Here is a 21,242-nt window from a genome sequence, read left to right on the forward strand (position 1 = left end):
ATTTCACACCGCATTGGCTTTAGCCTGTTATGGACAAGAACCTTTTTTGTCTTTTTTGCTGACAACAGAAGAAATGTTATCTGTTAAATAAGTAATTCTCAACTGCTCAGTGAATTTGCCAGCAGCAAAACACTGGGATTGCTGAAAAGGCAGGAACAGAAACATATAAAGAAAAAAAAAAACAACAACTATTGCAACACTTTCCGCCTCTGTTTTCAATTTCATCTGAATATAGATAGCGCACATGCAGGGTTGTTTATATTTACAGCATGCCTCCATTGGAATTCAGCCAGTCGTCAGGTTCAAGCACTAATCCAGCAGTCGAAACATTTACAGTAATTAACCTATTCGGAAAGTAATTAGACTATTATGGAAGGAGAAATATGTAAACAGAACTGATTATCCTTCCTTTTTTTCAGAGCATATCTATCTTTCTCACCCTTAATGGTGATAGAGGGCCACTGAGATGCTTCTGTTTAAACATTTTCCCAGCATGAAGCCTTATTTTCTCCACATTTTCTCTTCAATTAGTCATGACACTTCACTTCAGCGGTCCCTTGTTGCATGATCACCGCTAAGAAGTTAGGGTGAAAGCAAAGTGACTGTGAATCTGTGAAGCAAGAAGCCAGCAGCCTTTAGAGCTCACACTCGATTTATCTGATCATGGTACTACTGGATGAACTTAGAAATGAACTTCCTGATTCTCTATAGGTGTTATACAAGGAGTAACACTCTATAGCGATAGGATGAGATGAATCATCCATTATTCCCACTCATTGAGAGCAAAACCAGTCGTGGACCCATAGTCAAAGTTGCAGAGTCTGTGTGACAAACCTAACCCAGTAATCATTTAAAACTGGCTACAAATCCAATAATCAATAAAAACAGTACAATTCCAAAACCTACGGTAATGTGACGTAAGATGAGGCAGGATGCAAGTGTGTACACTTTTATTACGAGCAAATCCAACAATCATACTCGGGTGAGAGTCAAAGTATTAGACTTGGTGACAAGATCACACACAAGACTTAAACGACAAGACTTCTTGACAAAACATTAAATACAAGACTGTGCAACATCAGAATGTTTGTAGACATAATAAGCAATGTTTAAACACAGAACAGGTGAACACATATAGGGAACAAGCCAATGATGTGACAGGGGTGGAGACAGGACATAAACCCAAACAAATGCACATCGCAAGACATAAACAAAAGCATATGGTGATTGTTGTTATGGGAACCACAATAATCTGACTCTCCCAAGCCAGACAGTAAACCAAACTCAATAACATGACTATCATTATCTAGTTCTTCTAAAAAGTGTTTTTTTTTCTTTCCCCCAAGTCTTTTGTCATTACACATATTGTCATAAATAAAGAGTAGCTATTCAATTCACTGAGAGACAAGTACATACAATAGATGCAGTCTGTTTTTATATTATAATCATTTTCCCTAGTTACAATACCTTATTTCTGCTGCTACACCAACTCTCAATCCATTATGTTGTAATTATAACCAACACCCACATATTAACGTAATGTTAGTATAACTAACACCCACGTACTAACGGAATAGACTATGTATTTAGTGTTTGCATTGAATATCATTTAGCCTACTGGAATTATTATACAGCCTACTTTGATATAAATAATGTAATGTATGCAAAATATCAGCCCCCATGGACAAAAAAAATCAACCCATGGCAGCAAGTCAAAAAGGAGGAAAATGACAGGCCTGGCAAACCTGCTCCTAGCCATGAACTGGTACAGGAATTTAAGCTTGGGAACCTTTTGCTGAGCAAAAATGCGTGTAAAATAGGTGTGTTGAAAAAAACTATTACTCTCAGGCATGGAATTTGGTCAAAATATTCAGGAGGATTTCAGAAACCAATAGGTGCACCAATTTTCAAAAGTCTGGCATTGCATGACTGATCGAAGTAGACTAGGCCTAACATACGAAGGCTAGTGGCATATGTGATATCATTACTACAAACATCTGCACCAATGCTTCCAGACTCTGTAACTGCTTCCTCTCTCAGGTGCTCAGAATCCTCAAACCCTGTTGACCTCCACATTAAACTGTGTGAGTGAAGTGAGCTGAACAATCCAGATCAAACACTCCCCCATATCCCCCAACCGACCCTGACATTTTCAGTGTCATTTCAGGACTGTACTCATGTTCTTATAGATAATACGTTTAGTTATATATTTGACTATTTTAGACATTACACACTTCAGAGTTCTGTCTTTCACCAGTAATGTTTTTCTACTGATGTATACTATAAGCATGGGAGACTCAACCCAACCTCCTCCTCCTAAGACTCCTTAGTCAGAGGTCAGGTTACTCTAGACCTCAGGGTCACACTTGAGAAAGTCCGATCTCTCATTCATCCATCATCATCATCATCATCATCCAGATCATTTAGCAGCACCAAATTTCAACCATGTATTTAACCATAAGTGATGCATGCAGGTTGTGTTAATTGCGCTGGATACACTTGCTATAGAAGAACATTAATTTATGTCATGGATGGGGTTACTTTGATCGACAGTGTTGAAGAGCATTAAGGTATAGCTGGAACTACTCTTTATGGATGCGCTCAAATTGGATAATTCTCTTTGATTGGTGTTTGATATTTAGTTTTTTTTAGTTTTTATGAAGGATTATGCTGAAGCTTGGTCTGTCTGTGCTTTACTTTGATGAGGGGGATGGATGTGCTGGCAGCTGGCACTCTTGAGTTTTTGCCTGAGTGCCAGAGCCGCCTCCAGTAACGCTGATGCATGGCCATGAATTGTATTACACCATGACAGCTGCTCACTCCTAAATTCATCTTTGCACTCAATGGTTTATTTATTTATTTATTTAAGCCATTTGTCATTTTTTACTGGGTAAAATGAATGAAATAAAGGGAGAAATTGAAAATGATGGGGATTTGCAACATTGCTTCTTCATGCCACAGCGGAGCTGAGCAGATGTATCCAGCATGGGATAAACACAGGCTCTGTCCAGTTGAAATCACTCTGGGAAATGATTTGTAAATGGATTGGAATGGTTGATGAAACAGTGCTCCTGGACTGCTTCTTCAGGTGTGATCCTGACAGACCTTTCCATGTCGTATCCTTACTTGGAAAATGTCAGATGACTAGATCCTTGTCTAACACTTTGTGTTCAGCCCAACTGAATACATAGCACAAATGCAAACTGGGTGACAATTAAGACCTTGCTATCGTGTTTAACAAATTGAAGAGTGTCTGGAGCAAGCTAAACACAGAGGTGGTTCAAAAAGTGAATGTCCAAAGTCATATAGCAGAAGGTCATCAGATTCTGTGGTGTCTGGAGAGGAAGAAGGAAAGAAGCAGCCATAAAGAAGGCTGCATCTATGGTTTAGCGCAGAGCTAGATTTCTGATAAATCAGGGGGTTCAGGCGGTGCGCAGATCAAATTGAAACAAGGATATCATCAGATATGAGTGATGCTGTATGCCAAAGCTGAGAGCTGAGGAGAAATGACACTGCAGCAGCACAGCCCCTCATGGGTTTACGGTGAGACAATAGCCTGGCCACGATTCAGAAAGTAAACGCCGTCAAGGAGAGCTTTTGCTGGATTTGACTCAATCTTGGTGTGACCTTCACAGTCACAGTTTCTCTTTAGTGTAATCTCAGCACAAAGAGTCAGCAGCGAGCAGTGGGAGTGGGCTACCTGGCAGGCAGGCTGAAAGCGAAACAAAGGCAGCCTGGCTGATGCTCGGGAGTGATAGCACAAACACACTTCAATTAAAGCCTGCTGTCCTCCTCAAAGACAAATCAAATCAGGCAGCATGCTGGCGGGAAAGCCAAAACAAGGAGAAAGTAAGCAGGGAACGGAGAGTGTGTACGGGTTCGAGTGAGTGAGTATTAGGGTAAAACCTTCTATAGAAGTGGAAGTAAACGGTACATCTCCCACAGCACCCATTTATTGATTCTAATGGTTGACTGCTGGTTTAAACGTTAGGCCCTTGCATGAACTTGCATTTTTGGTGATCCAGTCTTGATCTCAAATGTTACATCAAAGTGTAAATGGGGCATAAAAGTCAGTCCAAAGTCAGCATTCAGATCAGAATCAGATCATATCAGTCAGACCATCATATGTAGTCTTATATTGTTATAGATGTGTGTTTGTTTTAGCTCACCATCAACATGGAGGAAGCCTTGACACAGGATTAAACATGATCTAATTTTTTTTTTAAAAAAGAAAAAGCTGCAAATATTTTTCACTCCAGGAGCAAAACTCCTTTTACTTCCTCCACAATGACGACTTGGTTCATTGTAGTAGCATTTACGCTAGCTAGTATCTCAGTTGCTGCTAACAGGGCCTGTCATCGTTTATGTTGTCTGCTAATAGACAACTGTCTTTCTGGAGAAAAATGTAAGTACAGGCTGTACAAGAAAATCTCTGGCGATCCGACTCCTGTCGTGCTGACAGCTGGCTGACTTCCCACATTCTACCTAGCTAGCTAGCATATTTGCATATTGCACAGGAGAAATGAGATCCAATTACAGAGTGTGCAGAATACAGATGATGAGAACACATATGAAGACCAGATGAAAACAAGAACAAGATTGGAATTCATTTTTATCCAGGTTTTGATTTACAGATATAGCTCTCATGCTACAAGAAGGTGTAAAGGGCTCGGGCTTTGTGTTTCGTACTTGTTCTTCGACCAGTTTTGGACCATAGTATGCACACACACACATACATTAACCATAAACCTGACCAGCAATGGCAGGTCGGTCTAATTTTACAGAGAGCTCAGTGGGTGTTTCTGGGCAAAACTCGGACCAAAAATTCGAAATTGGTTTCACGCAAGGGCAGTCATTTGCACCACTGAATGGTGAAATTCACAGGATAATTCCAGCATTAATTGATTCTGGCTGGCTGAAATAAACAAGCTGGCAGATTGCACAAAGGCAAGGGCAAGGCTCACTGGTTGGGCCTGGGGAGAGAGGGGAGGTCAGAGAGACAGGAGTCTTTGATGGAGGAGATTCAGCTGTGTCAGTAATAGGGAGCATGGGGCTTTGGAAGCACTTTTGTCTCTCCCCGAATCTATCACCCATCAGCCCATGGGGACTTTCTTCAGTGAGGCTCAATGACAGTGAGATTCACATCTCACTCTGGCTCATGATCCCCCAAAACGAGCCTGTCTCACAGGGATTACAGCCAGAGCCAGGCTTCAGACAGCATGGTGGAATTAGACCTACTTTTTAAGTAATTGGCAGTTTGAGGAGATAATGCAGACAGAAAAGGGAATGGATTTTTACCATTTTCTCAAAATGAATTGAAGACAGATTTGTTTGCTTTTTACATACTAATACAAGAATAAAAAACCCTGAACATTGTCTTGCGTTGCATAAGGGCATACTTCAAGGGGTACCAGTTACTCAATTTTCCCAGATCATGCCTTCACAGATACACGACATTTGTTCTGAAGAGGACCTGTGAGGGATGTGAGGGAAAAAGAGAGCCACAGATACCCCACACTTCAGGAAATCAACAATGGTGGCCTGGCCATGTGGCAATGTGTTGGTGGATGGCCTGATAGGTCGATGGTAAAAATTAGGAAGGAGTGATTTAATGCTTGAAGAATAAACGAAACTACTGTGAGTGTAGATTTGAGGACACATTGGAGGAGACCACCATAGATACCAAACACTTGTTCAGGTAGCATGCCCATTTGATAATGTTTGACAGATGGTCTGATTTGTAAATGGTAAAACATTAGGAGGGGGTGAGTTCATACTCAAGGAATAAACAAGACAACTCTGAGTGTAGATGAGAGGACACATTGGAGGAGAGCACCGCAGATACATCACGCTTGTTCAAGAACTCACTATACTTGTTCAGGAACTCAGCCTTGGCAGCATGCCCATGTGGCTGGGCTGGATGGTGGATGTTGAGATGTTAATAAAAGGGAGAATTCCTGCTATAAGCAAGTTAAGAACGTCGAGTGTAGCTACAAGGGCACACTGGAGGACAGCGACTCCAAATAAACCTTGCTTGTTCAGGAATTCATCATGCTTGTTGAGCAAATGAGCCTTATTATCATGCCCATGTGGTAACATCTGGTGGATAGGCTGGATGGTGGATGCTGAGATGTTAGGTAGGAGAGAGTCCCTGCTATAGACATTATGAAAAGGACCCCGGGTGTAGATGAGAGGAAATATTGGGGAAGAACGTGGCACATGCACCACACATGTTCAAGAATTCAGCCTTGGTAGCATTCCCATGAGGTAACACATTTGTAAATGGGCAGGATGGTGGATGCTGAGATGTTAGGAAGGGGATATTTCTTTCTCTTGGTGTGATGACGACTCCAGATGTGAGGTCACAGTGGAAGAGAGCACTGCGGGTCTACAACACTTGGTAGGAATTCATCATGCTTGTTCAGGAAATCAGCCTTGGTAGCCTTCCCATGTAGTAACACCTGGTGCATGGGCTGGATGGTGGATACTGAGATGTTAGGAAGGATAGTTATGATATAGGGGACTTTGAGTGTAGATGCGAGGACACATTGGAGGAGCGCGCCGAAGGACTCTGGGACATGAACCTGAATGCTCCCCGTGGAGCTGCCGAGGAAGAGGAAGTGTATAGCTGATGGATACAAATGAGCCACTCCATTGCTGCATGTGGGAATAGAGTATCCTATTGTGTCCCAGCAAAATAACTGCCCATTCTCTCCTCCTGAGTGGTAGGAGTAGGACATATATCTGTTGGACACACACACAACCCACAATATCCTTCTCATTTATAACACATGTAGGTCACTTTGGGGTGAGAAGCTTCATTATGCAGATCATATGCACATAGGTTTACATTAAGTTACTTTTTCTTAACCCAGATTTTGCAGTCATAAATTAGGTATTACTTAATTAAGTAAAAAAAAGAAAGAAGGAAAAAGAAAGAAAAAGTTCAATGTTCATACCAGCAGCTCAGAGATTGATAGCTAGATTAAACAAATTTGTTCTTTTTTCTTTCAAGTGGGCATTTGGTTTATATTAAATTAACTCACAGATTCTATGTTTCTAGGAACACTGTTGCTGAGTCAAACTGGAGTGAAAAACTAATCAAGGTGATTTTAATACCATTTTTGTGCAGCCCTACTTTAACCTGTCAAAGGCAGCTATAAAGTGGACTGGAAGGAATTGGTGCTGGTGATAGTGGTGACCATTAAACTCTTACATGTCTTAATGATGATACATTCTAAAAGGATAGATTCATTTGAATCTCAGACAACAAGCCCAGTGTCAGCAACAAGACATCTCACAATGCTCCAGCACGTGCTCTGTTGATCGTCGTAGAGGCACCATACCTCCCTCTCCATTCCCTTACATCTCCCTGTTACTGCACATTGTGTTTAGGCCATGGAAACAAAAGGCCATGCTGATGAGAGATGGGGGTGCCAGAAGTATGAGTATGTCGATACAGAATGTTGTGAGACTTAGCGAGATGGTGTGTGCCATGCTAAGAAATGACCACCAGCTGGAAAAACATCTAAGCTATTCGAGATCGAATCAGAATTGATCCCAGCCTTACCATACTCTGTGTATAATGAAGGCATTTGGAGCACGTCCTGTTTTTTGATTCTGGGAGAGAGGTATAGCCACACAGATTTTAAATGCAACGGTGAAGGCAAAGAGCAAACAGCCTTGGTTTTAAAAGCAGAGAGAAGGGTCTCCTGTGCCACACAGATGTATTCCACCTGCCTTTTTTTCCGGGGCAGATGCTTCCACCATGCTGAAAGGGTTCTCTCTGTTCTGCAAATTGGCTCACTGAGCACAACACATCCTGGTGCTTTCTGTTTAGTCGGCAGCTTGATGGCCAAAAGCTCTTGGCAAGAGGTGATGCTGAGACATAGAGCATCATGGGCTTTAAAAGTTGGTGGGTGGGTGGTAATGGAGGGGTTGTAAAGTGAAACCTGTGGCCCCTTGTTCTTGTCATGGCTTCCCTTAGACAGCCAGTGCTCGGATTAATTGGCAAGGCATTGGAGAGGGTGGCATTTTAACCCTGTTTTGGGACTCGTAGAGCAGCAACATGCCATGCCAGCAGTTGAGAACTGCAGCTGTTAAAAGGTAGAGCGCTTCTGTTGTCTCCGTATTCACTGTCCTATCATCTTTTGGGCTCTATTCTAGGTAGTAGGATTAGACAACTATCTTCTTCATTAAATTCAAGATGAATTCTTGTTTTTGGGAATTTAGTTGGATTTATCAGGAGCAAGACGTTCTAGATTACAGAAATATTACATGAGAAAGCAACCTTACTCTTCTGCTTTTGCATGAAAGAACAATGTTTGATGTACAATCTTTGATGTACATCCTACATCTTGCTAAGCAAATGAACGTGCTTGTTTTTTTATCGAGCTCTGCTGTGAGTATGAGGCTTTGTGGCTTATTCTGAAGCCCTTGACCTTTACTGATCCTCCTGCCTCCTCTTTGAGCCATAGCACATCTCCCTCTCTCAGTCTTGTTTATCCTCTCACCTCTTCGTCCTCCCACATACATCCTCACTGTCCCTCCCTGAGATGTCTCTCTCTCTCTTATGCCTAATTGCATCCCTATTTGCCCCAGGGGATGGCCTGGGTAGCGCAATCCTCTCCACTGTCCCCTCGCAAATCCATTTGCACCCTCTACCAGCCAGGTCGCTTTCATGGGCTGCCCTGGAGGAAATATCGGATGACCTCACTTTCCAGCAAAAGCAAGGGAACCTGGGGAGCGCAATCGGATGTGAGGCTCTTCTCTTTTCCCCTCTCATATCCATCTGCCCCTCCTGCCAAGAATTCCTGCTTTCAAGTACAGGGCAAGGTCAGAATCATACACAACATGGAGTGTTGGTAACAGTTACAATGCAATATCCACATGGATATGTGAAATATTCAATTCCTTACTCTTTTTGGATATTTATTTATTTATTTTAGCTGGGATCTGTTCTCAAGTGCAAGTATGTTTTAAAAAGCCCTCGTTATCCCACTTTAATTCCAAGAGATCTGGGTCTTATTGGTATCTTTCTGACAATTGGAAGCATGAAAGTGGGTTTTGTTGCAGTGCTCTTTTTTTATGTCTTGGAGACTGAACTGAAGTGCAGAGTGAGTTGAAAGAATGAGGTTGACATATGCTACCCATGAAACTACACTCTGTGAATGATGAACCCATTTGATCATTTTTAAATGTCAATTTTTTTGCCATCACCCCCTCAAGGTGTTTAGATTTTCAAAATGAAATAATCCAGAAGTGCTGCATCAGATATTAGTATTCAAATGGAGAGATTCATTTCTCTAACTTTACCCAGCTTTTCTGTGCATGCTGCATGGAATAGCTCCTAGGATAGCACGCCATTATGGATGTGTGTACAGATGTGGATTCCTGCTGAAATAATGCCAAAAAGATGCCAATCTCCTTTTTAACGGGGCAGATATTTACAGATACTTTATCCTGACAGAGAGTTTTGATACTTTTGACATATTTCTTCAGAGACATCAGGCAACATATTGAAGAGACAACAAAAAAATGGTACGTCCATGCTGGTGCTGTAACTTGTGGTTAAACGTTTTCCTATCCAGCCAGTCACTTATAAGGTGCATGGAGAAAGGAAATGTTAGATGTCCTGCCTGGTCCTCTCTCTACCTGATTGAAAAGCAGTCAGGGTTAAATTGTGTTTTGCTTCATGTCAATTTCTGTGAAAGGAGGGAAATGTGTTGCTCCTTCCATCTGAAAATGCCATATTTGTCCTCTCAGACATGTCCAAGCCAGAACCTACCCACTTTACACCTGCCCGCAGTGACAATTTGAGTGAAAAGTGAGACGGCAATGTTGTTGGCTCTTGTCTTAGAAGCCTCTGAAGGTATAATGAATGTGTTCCTTTAACAGGCTTTCTTCTTAGCATTTGGAAAACGACATGTCAAAATGACATCTCAGACAGGGAAAAAAGGTAAAGGAGAGTGCTGAACTGCTGAACTACTGAATCCTTTAGCATATTAAGTACACGCAAGCTGAGTCTTTGCTTCATAATCAGCATTTCTTACATATACGCTTGATATATGGATTTTATCAGTCTCACCCATGTCAAATCTTCATTTGCTAGAATAGAGGTTTGCGATAGTATCAGACTCATAGACAGCTCGGTGACAGGTCATTGCTGTTTTTAGAAGGTGATGTATGCCCCTTGGAATGAGTTTATCCTGCATATACTATGCATCAGTACATGTGCTTGTAATGGTTATGGTTATGTGTGTAATAATCACGACGGCTATTGTGCAGCTGCCTAAAATTTCTGAAAAGGTCTGCATGAAGGAGAAAAAGAGAGAGACCGAGATGAAAAGAGAGCATGCTTGAGTGTTCCTGAGTGGCCACTGACTGCAAAGTCAGCACAACAAGTTCAGAGATAGTTGACAGTTGCTGGCCATAGGTGCACCATCAATATACAAACAGTTCTACACTACTGACAACCCCGTCCAGTCAACCCGAAAGTATGCTACCACACCACTTCATCCCACCCTCATTATAACACCCAGCAAAGTTTGTCTCTTGCAGCTGTTTAACGGCGGCACGTCTGTTTTTGTTTGTTTTCTCGCTGTAAGGTTATTGCACCTTTATGGTTGATTGGGGGGTTGGAATAATCCTCGACATCTGTTCGAAGAGGAGGTTAGTAAGGTGGGGAGCGGCGGGGCTGGGCTTGGCTTTTATTTCCTGGACCAGGCCTCTGCTCTCAGCACTGAGGTCGACATGTTGACTTTTAATGCGAGAGCGATGCAAAGGGAGGGGGGTCTCTAATGGGCTCCAAGGTTACAGTAGGACCTTCGCCCCTGGCTTTTTCTCTCACAAAAGGTTGAATCCTTACTAATAATGATGTTCAAGAGTTCAAATTCCACCACGTTTGTCCACAGAGTTTTTACTGTATATGAACTCAAGTTTACTAAAACTTTGTATAGGGTCTTCACGCTTAGTTGTCACCAAGACATGCACATCAGTTAGTTTCAGATGTCTGATGCACGAAGCCAAGAGCCGAATCATTTCAACCCGCTGTTCATTCAACGTCACAGGGCAGCCAAACATGCTTGGAGGAATGTGATCTTGCCAATATGCATGAGGTCTAATTGACAGGGGAGAAAGGAAGGTGCTAGTCAGAGAGCATGGCCAATTATGCCTTTTTGGACCCCCAGCCAAACACGGTTATACTTTTAACAGGGTTCTCTCTCTCTCTTGACAAAAGGGTGAACATTTTACCAATGCACCAAGAGTTCAAGATTCCTCCATTACTTTATTTTCTGCTGTTAAACTCTCCTTCTTCTCTACTAAGTTGTAGAAGTATTAAAGTTCATAATTTATGCACAGCTTTCTATCAAATTCCTCCCTGGTATTGAATTCCCATCTTGTTATCTTTGCCAGGATAGAACATGAGTCTTTGCAGAGAGAAGAATTTCTGACTTTTAACAGCAGGGTTTCTCCATTTCATCATGTCATCTCTCCCTTCAGCCACGATGAAAGTAAAACCGTTCTGAATCAGAAGGCCCGGGTTTCTCAGACAGCACCTTGGGTTTCTTCCCACTGCCTTGGCAAGCTAGGTATCTTGGTCCTCCAGAAAGTGTGCTTCTGGTTTCCTCCGGTGCCCAGCATGCCAAAATGAAATATAGAAAGCCAGCCATGACCCATTAGTGTATTTTGCATTCGATACCTTGTGGTTGTTTGCAAACGGATTGCATTTGGTGTTATTATTAATGATTTTTCATTGGTAAATGAGATCGATAAGCTAAAATCTTGGCGGCATCAGATACACCGAGGATATTGACCACAATGCAATTAATTTAGATTACTTGAGCAAACTGCCTAGTCGAATATGAGCGAAAACAAACGTATTGACGGATTGTATTTCAAATTAAGACGTTAGAATCGCTTAATTATGTAAGTGAATTATTTAGGCAAATTAGAAGATATTGAACTATGCAAAAACGCGGTACTTTGCCAAGCGCAATGTGACAATCCTGCTGCTCTCTGACATCGGATCTTTTTAGTATGTCTGTTTTGCATTCGTCTGACAGAATTCCAGAAACTCCTCTGCATGAAGAGATCAGAGCAGAATGAACTTTTCCCCTCGTACTGTCACTGTGGTGAGCTGTCAGCGTGGCGCAAACGCGCTTGGTTTCACTCACATTCAGTTTGTCAGAGACAATGCGACTGCTGTCAGACATTTTGATCTGAAGAGATGCTGTTTAAATCATGAGAATCTTGTGTCGTACCCCCCCCACACACACACACTTTTCTGTCTTTTCTCTCCCTATAATAGAGTATAATGAGGTTGAATGGTGAATAATCTGATCGGTGTTGATAGCATCAGTCACCCTTGTTGTTTTCTCTGCTCTCTTGGTTTGAGCAAAATGACAAATGCCCCGGGTGAAAAGTGAATGGTTTCCTGTCACAAGTAATCATGCGGTTGTCTTTCAGGCCTAGCCTCCTTTTATTTGCTGTGATTAACTTTGTGGGAAAATAATAGCACATAGTTCAGTCTTCCTCTTGTCTTCTTTGCGCCGTGACAGCTGCACCTAACTGAGATCAACTACACTCAACTGGAGACGGATATTTTGACATATCAAACTGTGTTACTGAAGCTGAGAGACCTTGTCTGTGCATACCGTACACTTGTGATTTGCTGAATGGCAAACACCTCTTTCTCTCACGCCTGTCGTTGCTGATCAGAGCTCTGAGGCCTTAATGCACTACGTCTCAGTTTGATGATAATGGTTACATTGTGGACTGAATGTCTTTGTTTTGTGCCATTTCATTTTGTTTTACTTGATCTTCTGAATGGAAATCCCATGAAGCTTTCCTTATTTCACTTTAAATCCATATGTTCCAACTTGTTTTATGCAAGTGCTAAAAAAATAAAGCTGTGATTGTTATTGTGTAACCGCAGCATCTGTCAAGGTTTTAATTTATTTATTTATTTTTTTTGTCTTTCTTCTCTTGCAGGAAATTGCAGCTTACTTGATAACCTTTGAGAAGCATGATGAATGGTTAACAACATCCCCTAAAACAAGGTAAGGCGTATATTCCGTTCCATATAAAGATGGGAGCATTTCTTTCACGTTTCATGGCCCAAAGTAGGCTATTAACTGGAGTTTCTTCTAATCACCCACTTGAGATTCTCTCTCATCTTAAAAGTTGGGTGTTTGATATTGGTAGCCATTCATGCCAGTTTCAAAAGCTTAACTCTTTTCTTTGAGTGAGTGCTGACAGGTAATGGAATATTAATGTGGATTAATAACTCCAAATAGCCTATTAGCGAAGCTCTTAGCACGCAGCTTCGTTCTCATCTGCTCTGTTAACACCATGCTAATGTGTTCGTATCTAGCTGCAAATTAACCGCTTGTTAATAGATAAAAGTGTGAGACAAGCGCTGTCCATGGTGGGTAGAGAGGAGGAAACAAAGATCTGTGTGTGTGTGTGTGTGTGTGTGTGTGTGTGTGTGTGTGAACATTTTCAACTGATCGCTCTGCAAAGTTACTGATGAAATTTTCAGGTCTGACTCATTCTTAAGTCGTAGCTGTACTCAGAACCTGTGGAGCCAGAGGTATCTGTTAAGTCTCAGTCAGTGTGTCTCCAGATAAAATTCTCCTGAAAATGATAGTGAAGCAGGCCAGTGGAGGTTGCGTGTCTGAATGTGTGAGTCTGAAAAGTAATACCCATGCTGTGTGATTCTTATGGGAATGATCTCAGCTAAGGCGACAGAGCTAAGATGGCAGCATGGTACAGCTCAGCCTTAGCAAAGATGGCAGTTTTTCTCGTGTATTTAAATAGCATATTTGGAATCATTTGTATTTGGTGGTTGTATGTAAAGATTAATATTTTATTTGTATGAAAAATGACTGTATTATGGCATAAGGTCATGTAAACTGATTTTGAGAGCAGAATTGCTGTAAACCAGATCAGAATTGCTTTACGGCTATAAAATTCTCTGGTAGCACCATGTGGACTTAATCAAAACAATGGTACGTTCTGTGTATAAACATTAAACAATGCAGCAGTTTGCGAACCTCTGACTGACTTGCTAGGAATGAAACAGACAGTTTTAACCACTGCGTTTTTTGCTAACTAGCAAGAAAACATACTATGATCTTGTTGCTATGTACACTCTTGCTAACTCACAGGAGGAAAAACATAACCATAAGAAGTCCCTCCAGAATTTAGAAATTTTGCAAAATCATTGGAGCTACACAATATTCGCAGGAGCTAGCAATTTTCCAAAATTACAGCATATTTTTTGCAAATTTGGGCCAAGACACGCCATGTGACGTCATCACGACGCGCATTCAGCCAAAGCCCTCTTCAATTCACATGCGTCTAACACGAGTACAGCTAAAAGGTCTCGTTTACCAACAAACATCACTGCGAAATGCCGTGCAAAACAATTTCGTGCGATTGCGATTTCGCCAATTCAAGCAGTTTTCCCCAAAAAAAGAGTAAAAACCCTGCAAACTGCATCCCAAATGTAGAAAAAAAGCCTTTTTGGCTGTAACAATCTCAAAAACACTGCTTTACGGACTATAAAATAGCAGGTTGAAATTCATGGTTCAGAAATGCTTTGACTCGTAATGCTTTCATGACTAGTCTTGCTTTCTGAGGAATAACTAACATTTGCATTATCTATTATTCACCAGACCTTTAACATTATCAGCAATTTCCACTAAAGTACTGCTTTAATTTAAATAATCTTACGCCTCACGTGCAAAAAAATATTCGCATATATTCAACATACAAAATGCTGCATTTTATGCAGATTTATGGTTGTTTCATTTCAGCCATTCACGTAGGTATACTTGTTATATATGTTATGTATCAGTGCATTCTGAGCATGTGCTGTTCAGCCGTGACCCTGGGCCACATTTCTGTAGTCTAACAGCATGCAGCCCATTCGATGCCTTTCTGTTTTTCTTTGACTCTTACTGTAAATTCAGCAAACTATTCTTAATGTTATTTACTTGCTAAATTCCAGGAGCATGATGAAAAGAGAGCAGGGTCACTGTGAATACACAGGATCAAGAACAAGAAAATGTATAAGAGCTTCATTAGACAGAGAAAGAGGGTGTGGGGGGGTGGGGGGGTTATTACAGGTCAAAGAGATGATGACACAAAATGATATTTCTCCTTCCCTCATTCACCACATTATGCATTGTATCTTATAGGGTAGTGTTTTGCAATGCTGAGCATGTACTGTGTGTGTGTGTGTGTGTGTGTGTTTCTACCCCAGGCATGAGCCTCCTGACTCCTGTCCTGCAAGTTTATATCGTAGAATAGCAGAACAGAAACAGACACAAACACACACACAGTCTCTCTATTTCTTCCGTGACGAATCCGCGCTTCACTCCCAATTAGCAGCAGTCGCTCTTCGCCTATTAGACAGCTCTGGGCCTCACTGCTTCTGTGCCAGACTCTGAGCACCACTTGGTTACATGCTTACTTCCTTTCCTTCCAGTTTCATCCAGGGAGTGCAGACCGCCACAGATAAAATAAAAACTGACCACGAGTCTTAGTGCTTTCTGGCTTTCTCTCCCGTCACATACTCCCTTCTGTCTGTCTCTCTCTCTCTCTCTCTCTCTCTTTCTGTCTGCTCTTATTAACAAACCTCATTCATGTGCAAATGGACTGTGGGTCCTGCAACATCCAGCCAATTTTCTCTATGCCTCCATGCCTGTAAGGGACATCGATAATGGGCAGGAATAAAGAAAGTGCCAATTATAAGACATTTCCTTGTATAATTGCAGAAAATTAGGTAGAGAGCACCCTCTTGGCTTTTTAGCATAGCTACAAAAAAAGTGAAATCAAGTCTGTTTCTCTTCATTCATTTATTACTGACACGGGATTCAGTGTTGTACATTTATTCCTGGCCGTAGGGGGTGTTAACAGCAGACCCGTTCACACGGCATATGGGCTGAAGGTCACTCTGCATTAGTAATCTTTATAGAACATGTATTTTATAATTGATATGTGTCTCTTTGCTCTTGGTACAATTATATTTTAAGCTTGGGGGAGGCTGAAGGATAATGATGATGATGATGATGATGATGATGATGATGCTCACATAATTTATAATAGTTCTTACAAACGAGTGTGGATTTGTTGGCTTTCACACAACTGAATTCATCTAGCATTACCCATCGCTTTATTATTAAAGGTATACCTGGGGCGTTAGTTGGACTGTTAATCATCCGGGGCTGAGCCCATATTCTTCTCCACCACAAAACATTTAAAAAACATACTTCTAAATAGAACGTTTCCATGCATGTGAGGGTTAATTGCTTAAAAATGTGAAAATTGGACAAAAAGTTGCATTTATCATAAAACCTGCCCCGAGTGTTATCACTCAGTGCGTTTACATGGACAACAATAATCCACTATTGACCCGATTAAGACAATACTCTGATTAAGAAACTAGCATGTAAACAGCAATTTTTTATTACCTTAATCCGATTAAGGTCACACTCGAAGTAAACACAAATCGAATTAAGACATGTGGAGTACTCCTATTTTAGTCGCATTATGGACGTGTATAACAGACATGTAAACCCATACCCACGGTAGCGCACACACGTTACACACATGGTAGCGCTCAACCGTTTGACGGCAAACAAGAGAGCACGGCTGCGTCCCAAACTGCGTACTTGCCTACTATAGGCCTGTAGTAGGAGATATACATGTAGGAAATACATACTATATAGTAAGTAAGTACGCGGTTTGGGACGCAGCCCACGGTTTCAAGCAGTCGTCTATTTGCACGTACAGCATGACTAATAATTAACCGCACTTGAAGCGTTCGTAAAAAATTTTAATAAAAACACCCAAAACTGTATATGGTCCAATAACGAAGACGAACTGTATGTTAATACGTGAAATTCTGAAGGGAACGTCGGACGGCGTGGAGCGGTGACGTAATGACGTGTGCCGTTAATTGATCTATGTTCTATAACATGTAAAACGGGAACATGAAAGGAGTATTCTAAACGTGACTCTTGTAAACACCTTAATCACAATATTGTCTTACTCAGAATAAGGTCAATAATTAGATTACTGCTGTCCATGTAAACGTAGTCACTGTTTGCAGGACTACCTGACCGATAAAATATAAAACTAAAATATAATATAAAATATAAAACTAAAAATCGAACACGAGTCTAGGCTACAATAGTTTGGTGTCATATATATATATATATATATATATATATATATATATATATATATATATATATATATAGGGTTTTTTGTGTTATTTATTTATTGATTTAAATAAGCATATGTCCATTTTTCACACACAGCGTATGTCCATTTTTCACACTGACTGCGTGAGCTGGCGTTTGGCAGAATTCAGAGCTGTCAGCCAATAAGACACGAGTATTTCCACGTGTTTTCCTGTAAACCCTGTCTCATTGGTCTCTCTGCCGTTCACTGAAGATAAAATACAGCACTCTGTTCGGTGAGGATACAAAATGACAACACCCTCATCTTCTTTTACTGACGTTCGGTTACAAATGCCCAAAGCCAGTTTTTCAACCTAATCTCTATTTAACACAACTGAAGCGATTACGTAATTACCATGAAGAGGTCTAGGTGTGAAAAGGAATGAAATGAAATTGAAGTAAAGCTTTTCTGAATGGAGGAATTTGTCATTATTTGTTAAGAAACATTGTTATGTGGGACTCATTGCATATTAATACTACAAAACACTAGTACAAGTGGGAGTAACTGAAATTACTTTACTGTGTTGTACTTTACAAGCATTGGAAAGAACTGCCATAAGACTGTCCTTAAAAAAAATCTCTCATGTATATCTTATTTTAGGAACTTAGAGTATTTTAACTGTTGTTTTAAGCAACTGCCCTTAGAATTTCATCATAGGTGTGTTTTAAGTGAATATGTTCTTTTCTCGGTAGGGAAATGTGCGGTAATGACACATACGCTTTAGATATCATCTACTGTTCAGAGATCAAACTGCAAAACCCTAGAGCAGTGGTCACCAACCATCTTCCTTGAGTTTTCATGTGAGTAGGCCCATGTAAATTCATATCAGGATGGATACATAGATGGATAGATGGATGGAGCTGTTGTGGCTGTTGCACCAGGTCTGACTAAGTAACATCTACCCATCTGCAGTGACTTTGATTGACAGGCCCTAAGCGATTCTTGCCTGTGGATCTTTGTGCAAGGTCATGGTCGAAAGGGCATAGGCATGGGAGTCACGGCTAAACGCTTTCACACATTTTGTCCTAGAATGTGTCTTCATACAGGTCATTTGCTCCAGCGCTCCACAGGCAAGATGAAGCCTGCCTCCATCTGCAGTCAGAGAACAGAGAGCTCAGCAAACCTTGGAGGTGGTAATAGATATGCAGGTCACGGGTGGAGACACAGCCTGTGGGCCCATGTACAAACACACACACACACGTACATGTGTATCTATATATATACATATACACACACACACACTTATGTGAACATGGGGGAAACATGTAACAGCTCCAGGCCAGTGGAAAAAGCAGAAAGAATGTGAGATTTGTATAAACAAGAGAATTGGGGCTACAGAGAAAATGGCCTTATATATGCTGTATAGAGAAATAAATAAATATTAAAAATAGAAGTAGAGGCATTGTGACATCCAGCCATAGTAAACATATATAATGTATTGTACTGCTGGAATGTGAGGGTGGGAAAGTATTGACATAAATAGCACATTATTGCTGCGTGCGTTAGACATTTTACCCTTGAGTCTTCATCTGTTTTTTATTAAATCAGTGCTTTCATTGTTGTTCATGAGCGATCACCCAGTACTCATCAAATACACGCAATGGGCCTCTTTTCTCAGACGTTTCTAAAAGTTTTGTGTATATATTCTCATAGGCCAGACTGAACTATAAATTCCTGCCAGATTTACAAACGTTTCTGTAACTAGGTGCTTTTCTTCATACACCTGTGCATATGGTGATCAATAAGCCTGTAAATTCCCAAGCGCGTTCATGGCACAGCTGAGTTTTTATCTTAGTTTTAATTTAGCGACGCCCACAAAACACCTTCAAGTTAAACTCACTCAGAGCTGAAAATAACAAAATGACAACTAAATGGCAGAAGAGAGCTTCCTGTGTGTTGTGCTGTAAATTTTCCAGTAATACAGCTTAGCCAGTGACGCGCATCAGCTGCCCACTAACTCTTCCTTCTTTTATTTCTTTTGTGCTAATTGAATGACTAGTCTGATTTGGATTTGGATTTCATTCAAGTCATTAATGTGAAATGATTGTGTTTCACAAAATATGAATCGGATGTGTGGGTGCGTTTGAAATAAATAAGCAAATTAAACTCGACAATGTGTGCCCTGCGATGGATTGGCACCCTGTCCAGGGTGTACCCCGCCTCGTGCCCGATGCTCCCTGGGATAGGCTCCAGGTTTCCCCGTGACCCTGAAAAGGATTAAGCGGTATAGAAGATGGATGTAATGTCCATATTGATAATTATACGAATTATATGATTTCTGTGAAGTCTGTAAATTGAGGATTATTGAGTTGCCTCATATGTAAGTTTACACGAACTCTGGTGCTCTCATAGATTACGAAAATGTTCCCGATATAACGATTTTTAACGAATCAATATAATTAATGAAATGGAATACAAATAAATCTGGTCACCTCCAGCTTAAAAAATTAGGCCCATTGTCCAAATTTCTTTATTTGATGGATTTCAGAAGGCAGAAAAAGACAAATACGGACAAACTTTTACGACGTGACAGAATTGCATACTGCAAGGTGCATATAAGTAATACATTACGTTATAATTATAATCATAAATAAATAGAAATAAATCAGAAACCTGCTGAGAGAGAAAAGCTAAGCGCCCTCTGAATGATGTGCTCAGTTCCTGTAATACACATTCCCTTTCAGATAGGAAGTGCAACAGTGTTTAAAATCAATACAAGCGCTCTCACGCTGACTGCTGGAACAGCATGCTACAGCTAATTCAGGCCATACCTGCCAAAGGCCAGAAAAATCTCTCCCAACTCGGGCTGCACACTCTAATTTACGCTGGCAGCCTCCTCCGTTCCATTACCATTAGAGGGAGAGCTCTGCATTAGGTGTTTAATGAAAGCCAAGGCCACTGCCTGATTTAGCAGCATGGATAAAGCGGGCAGTATGAAGTCGACTGTGTGAAAAGAGCTGAGGCTCAGTGACCAAGGCCATCATCCACATCAGCACTGGCCAAAGCATGCTGTGTTTTTCTTACTGTAGTTATTTATTTAGCCCCAACTGGAATATTATGATGATACTGTGAGGCACAGGGACGGCAATAGTTACTGTCGGATGTGCATAAATATCTAGGATCCTGTTTTATCATAAAGGCACAGTTAACATTACAAAGGGTTTCTGAACATGCGGAACATCTCAAATTCAGGCAAAAGTATTTACTGCATTTTTTCTTCCCGTGTTCATACTTCGAATTCCTTTATAAAATATACTTCATTTAATCTTCACAAGTTTTTTTCATCTACAAATAATTAGGTATGTTAGTGGCCTTTCATGGTTGATTCATTTGTTCATTACCTTTGCTAATGTGTCCCTGATTATGAAATTTTTTTAATCCTTTAAAATAATCTGTAATTGCTTAATATGTTTGTTTAATGAGTAAGGAAATAAGTAAATGGCCTAGGAACATTTCTACGCTTTCAGTTTCACTGAAAAATTGCCATGACCTAGAAATATGCACAATTATTCAATTTACTACAAAGGTCCTCATGACCTCCTGCAATCTCACTACCTTGATAGTTAACTACATGTGGGCATAGGATAGTTCCCATGTTTCACATGTAGATGAGTGCTATATTTGCATCTGGGTCTCAGTGTACATCTTCATTGACTCAGGGACTTCAGCCAAACCTGTAATAATATATCATACCAAACACCATTTGTTTCTCACTAACATTAGCCTAAATCAGCTAGCTATCTAACTAGCTTAGCAGCCAGGTTGTACTGTGCCACCCTTTCATGATATATATACTGTATCTGATATGATGGTTCGAGCTGTCAAGGTTACATATCTCCTGGACTGAACCAATTTTAAATGAAAAATATGACTGTAATGTGCTGGCAGGATGCAAGAGTGTAAACTCAGCATGGGGTTTACTGTAGGCTGTCCAAAACTCATTGTCATGGTTTAGTGTAGGGGTTAATACACATGCAGGTAATATC

At 40.8% G+C, this 21,242-nt stretch overlaps 1 protein-coding gene across 1 annotated transcript in view; it reads left to right on the plus strand.

Moving 5' to 3' along the window:
* camta1a (calmodulin binding transcription activator 1a) overlaps nt 1-21,242 on the plus strand; it is a 442,204-nt gene that overhangs the window by 172,670 nt on the left and 248,292 nt on the right. The window contains exon 4 of the mRNA XM_053644237.1: nt 12,994-13,061. Within this exon, the coding sequence (XP_053500212.1) occupies nt 12,994-13,061 (68 nt within the window). The remainder of the gene's footprint in view (nt 1-12,993; nt 13,062-21,242) is intronic.

The sequence above is a fragment of the Ictalurus furcatus genome, chromosome 15 (assembly GCF_023375685.1).
Source record: "Ictalurus furcatus strain D&B chromosome 15, Billie_1.0, whole genome shotgun sequence".
NCBI lineage: Eukaryota > Metazoa > Chordata > Actinopteri > Siluriformes > Ictaluridae > Ictalurus > Ictalurus furcatus.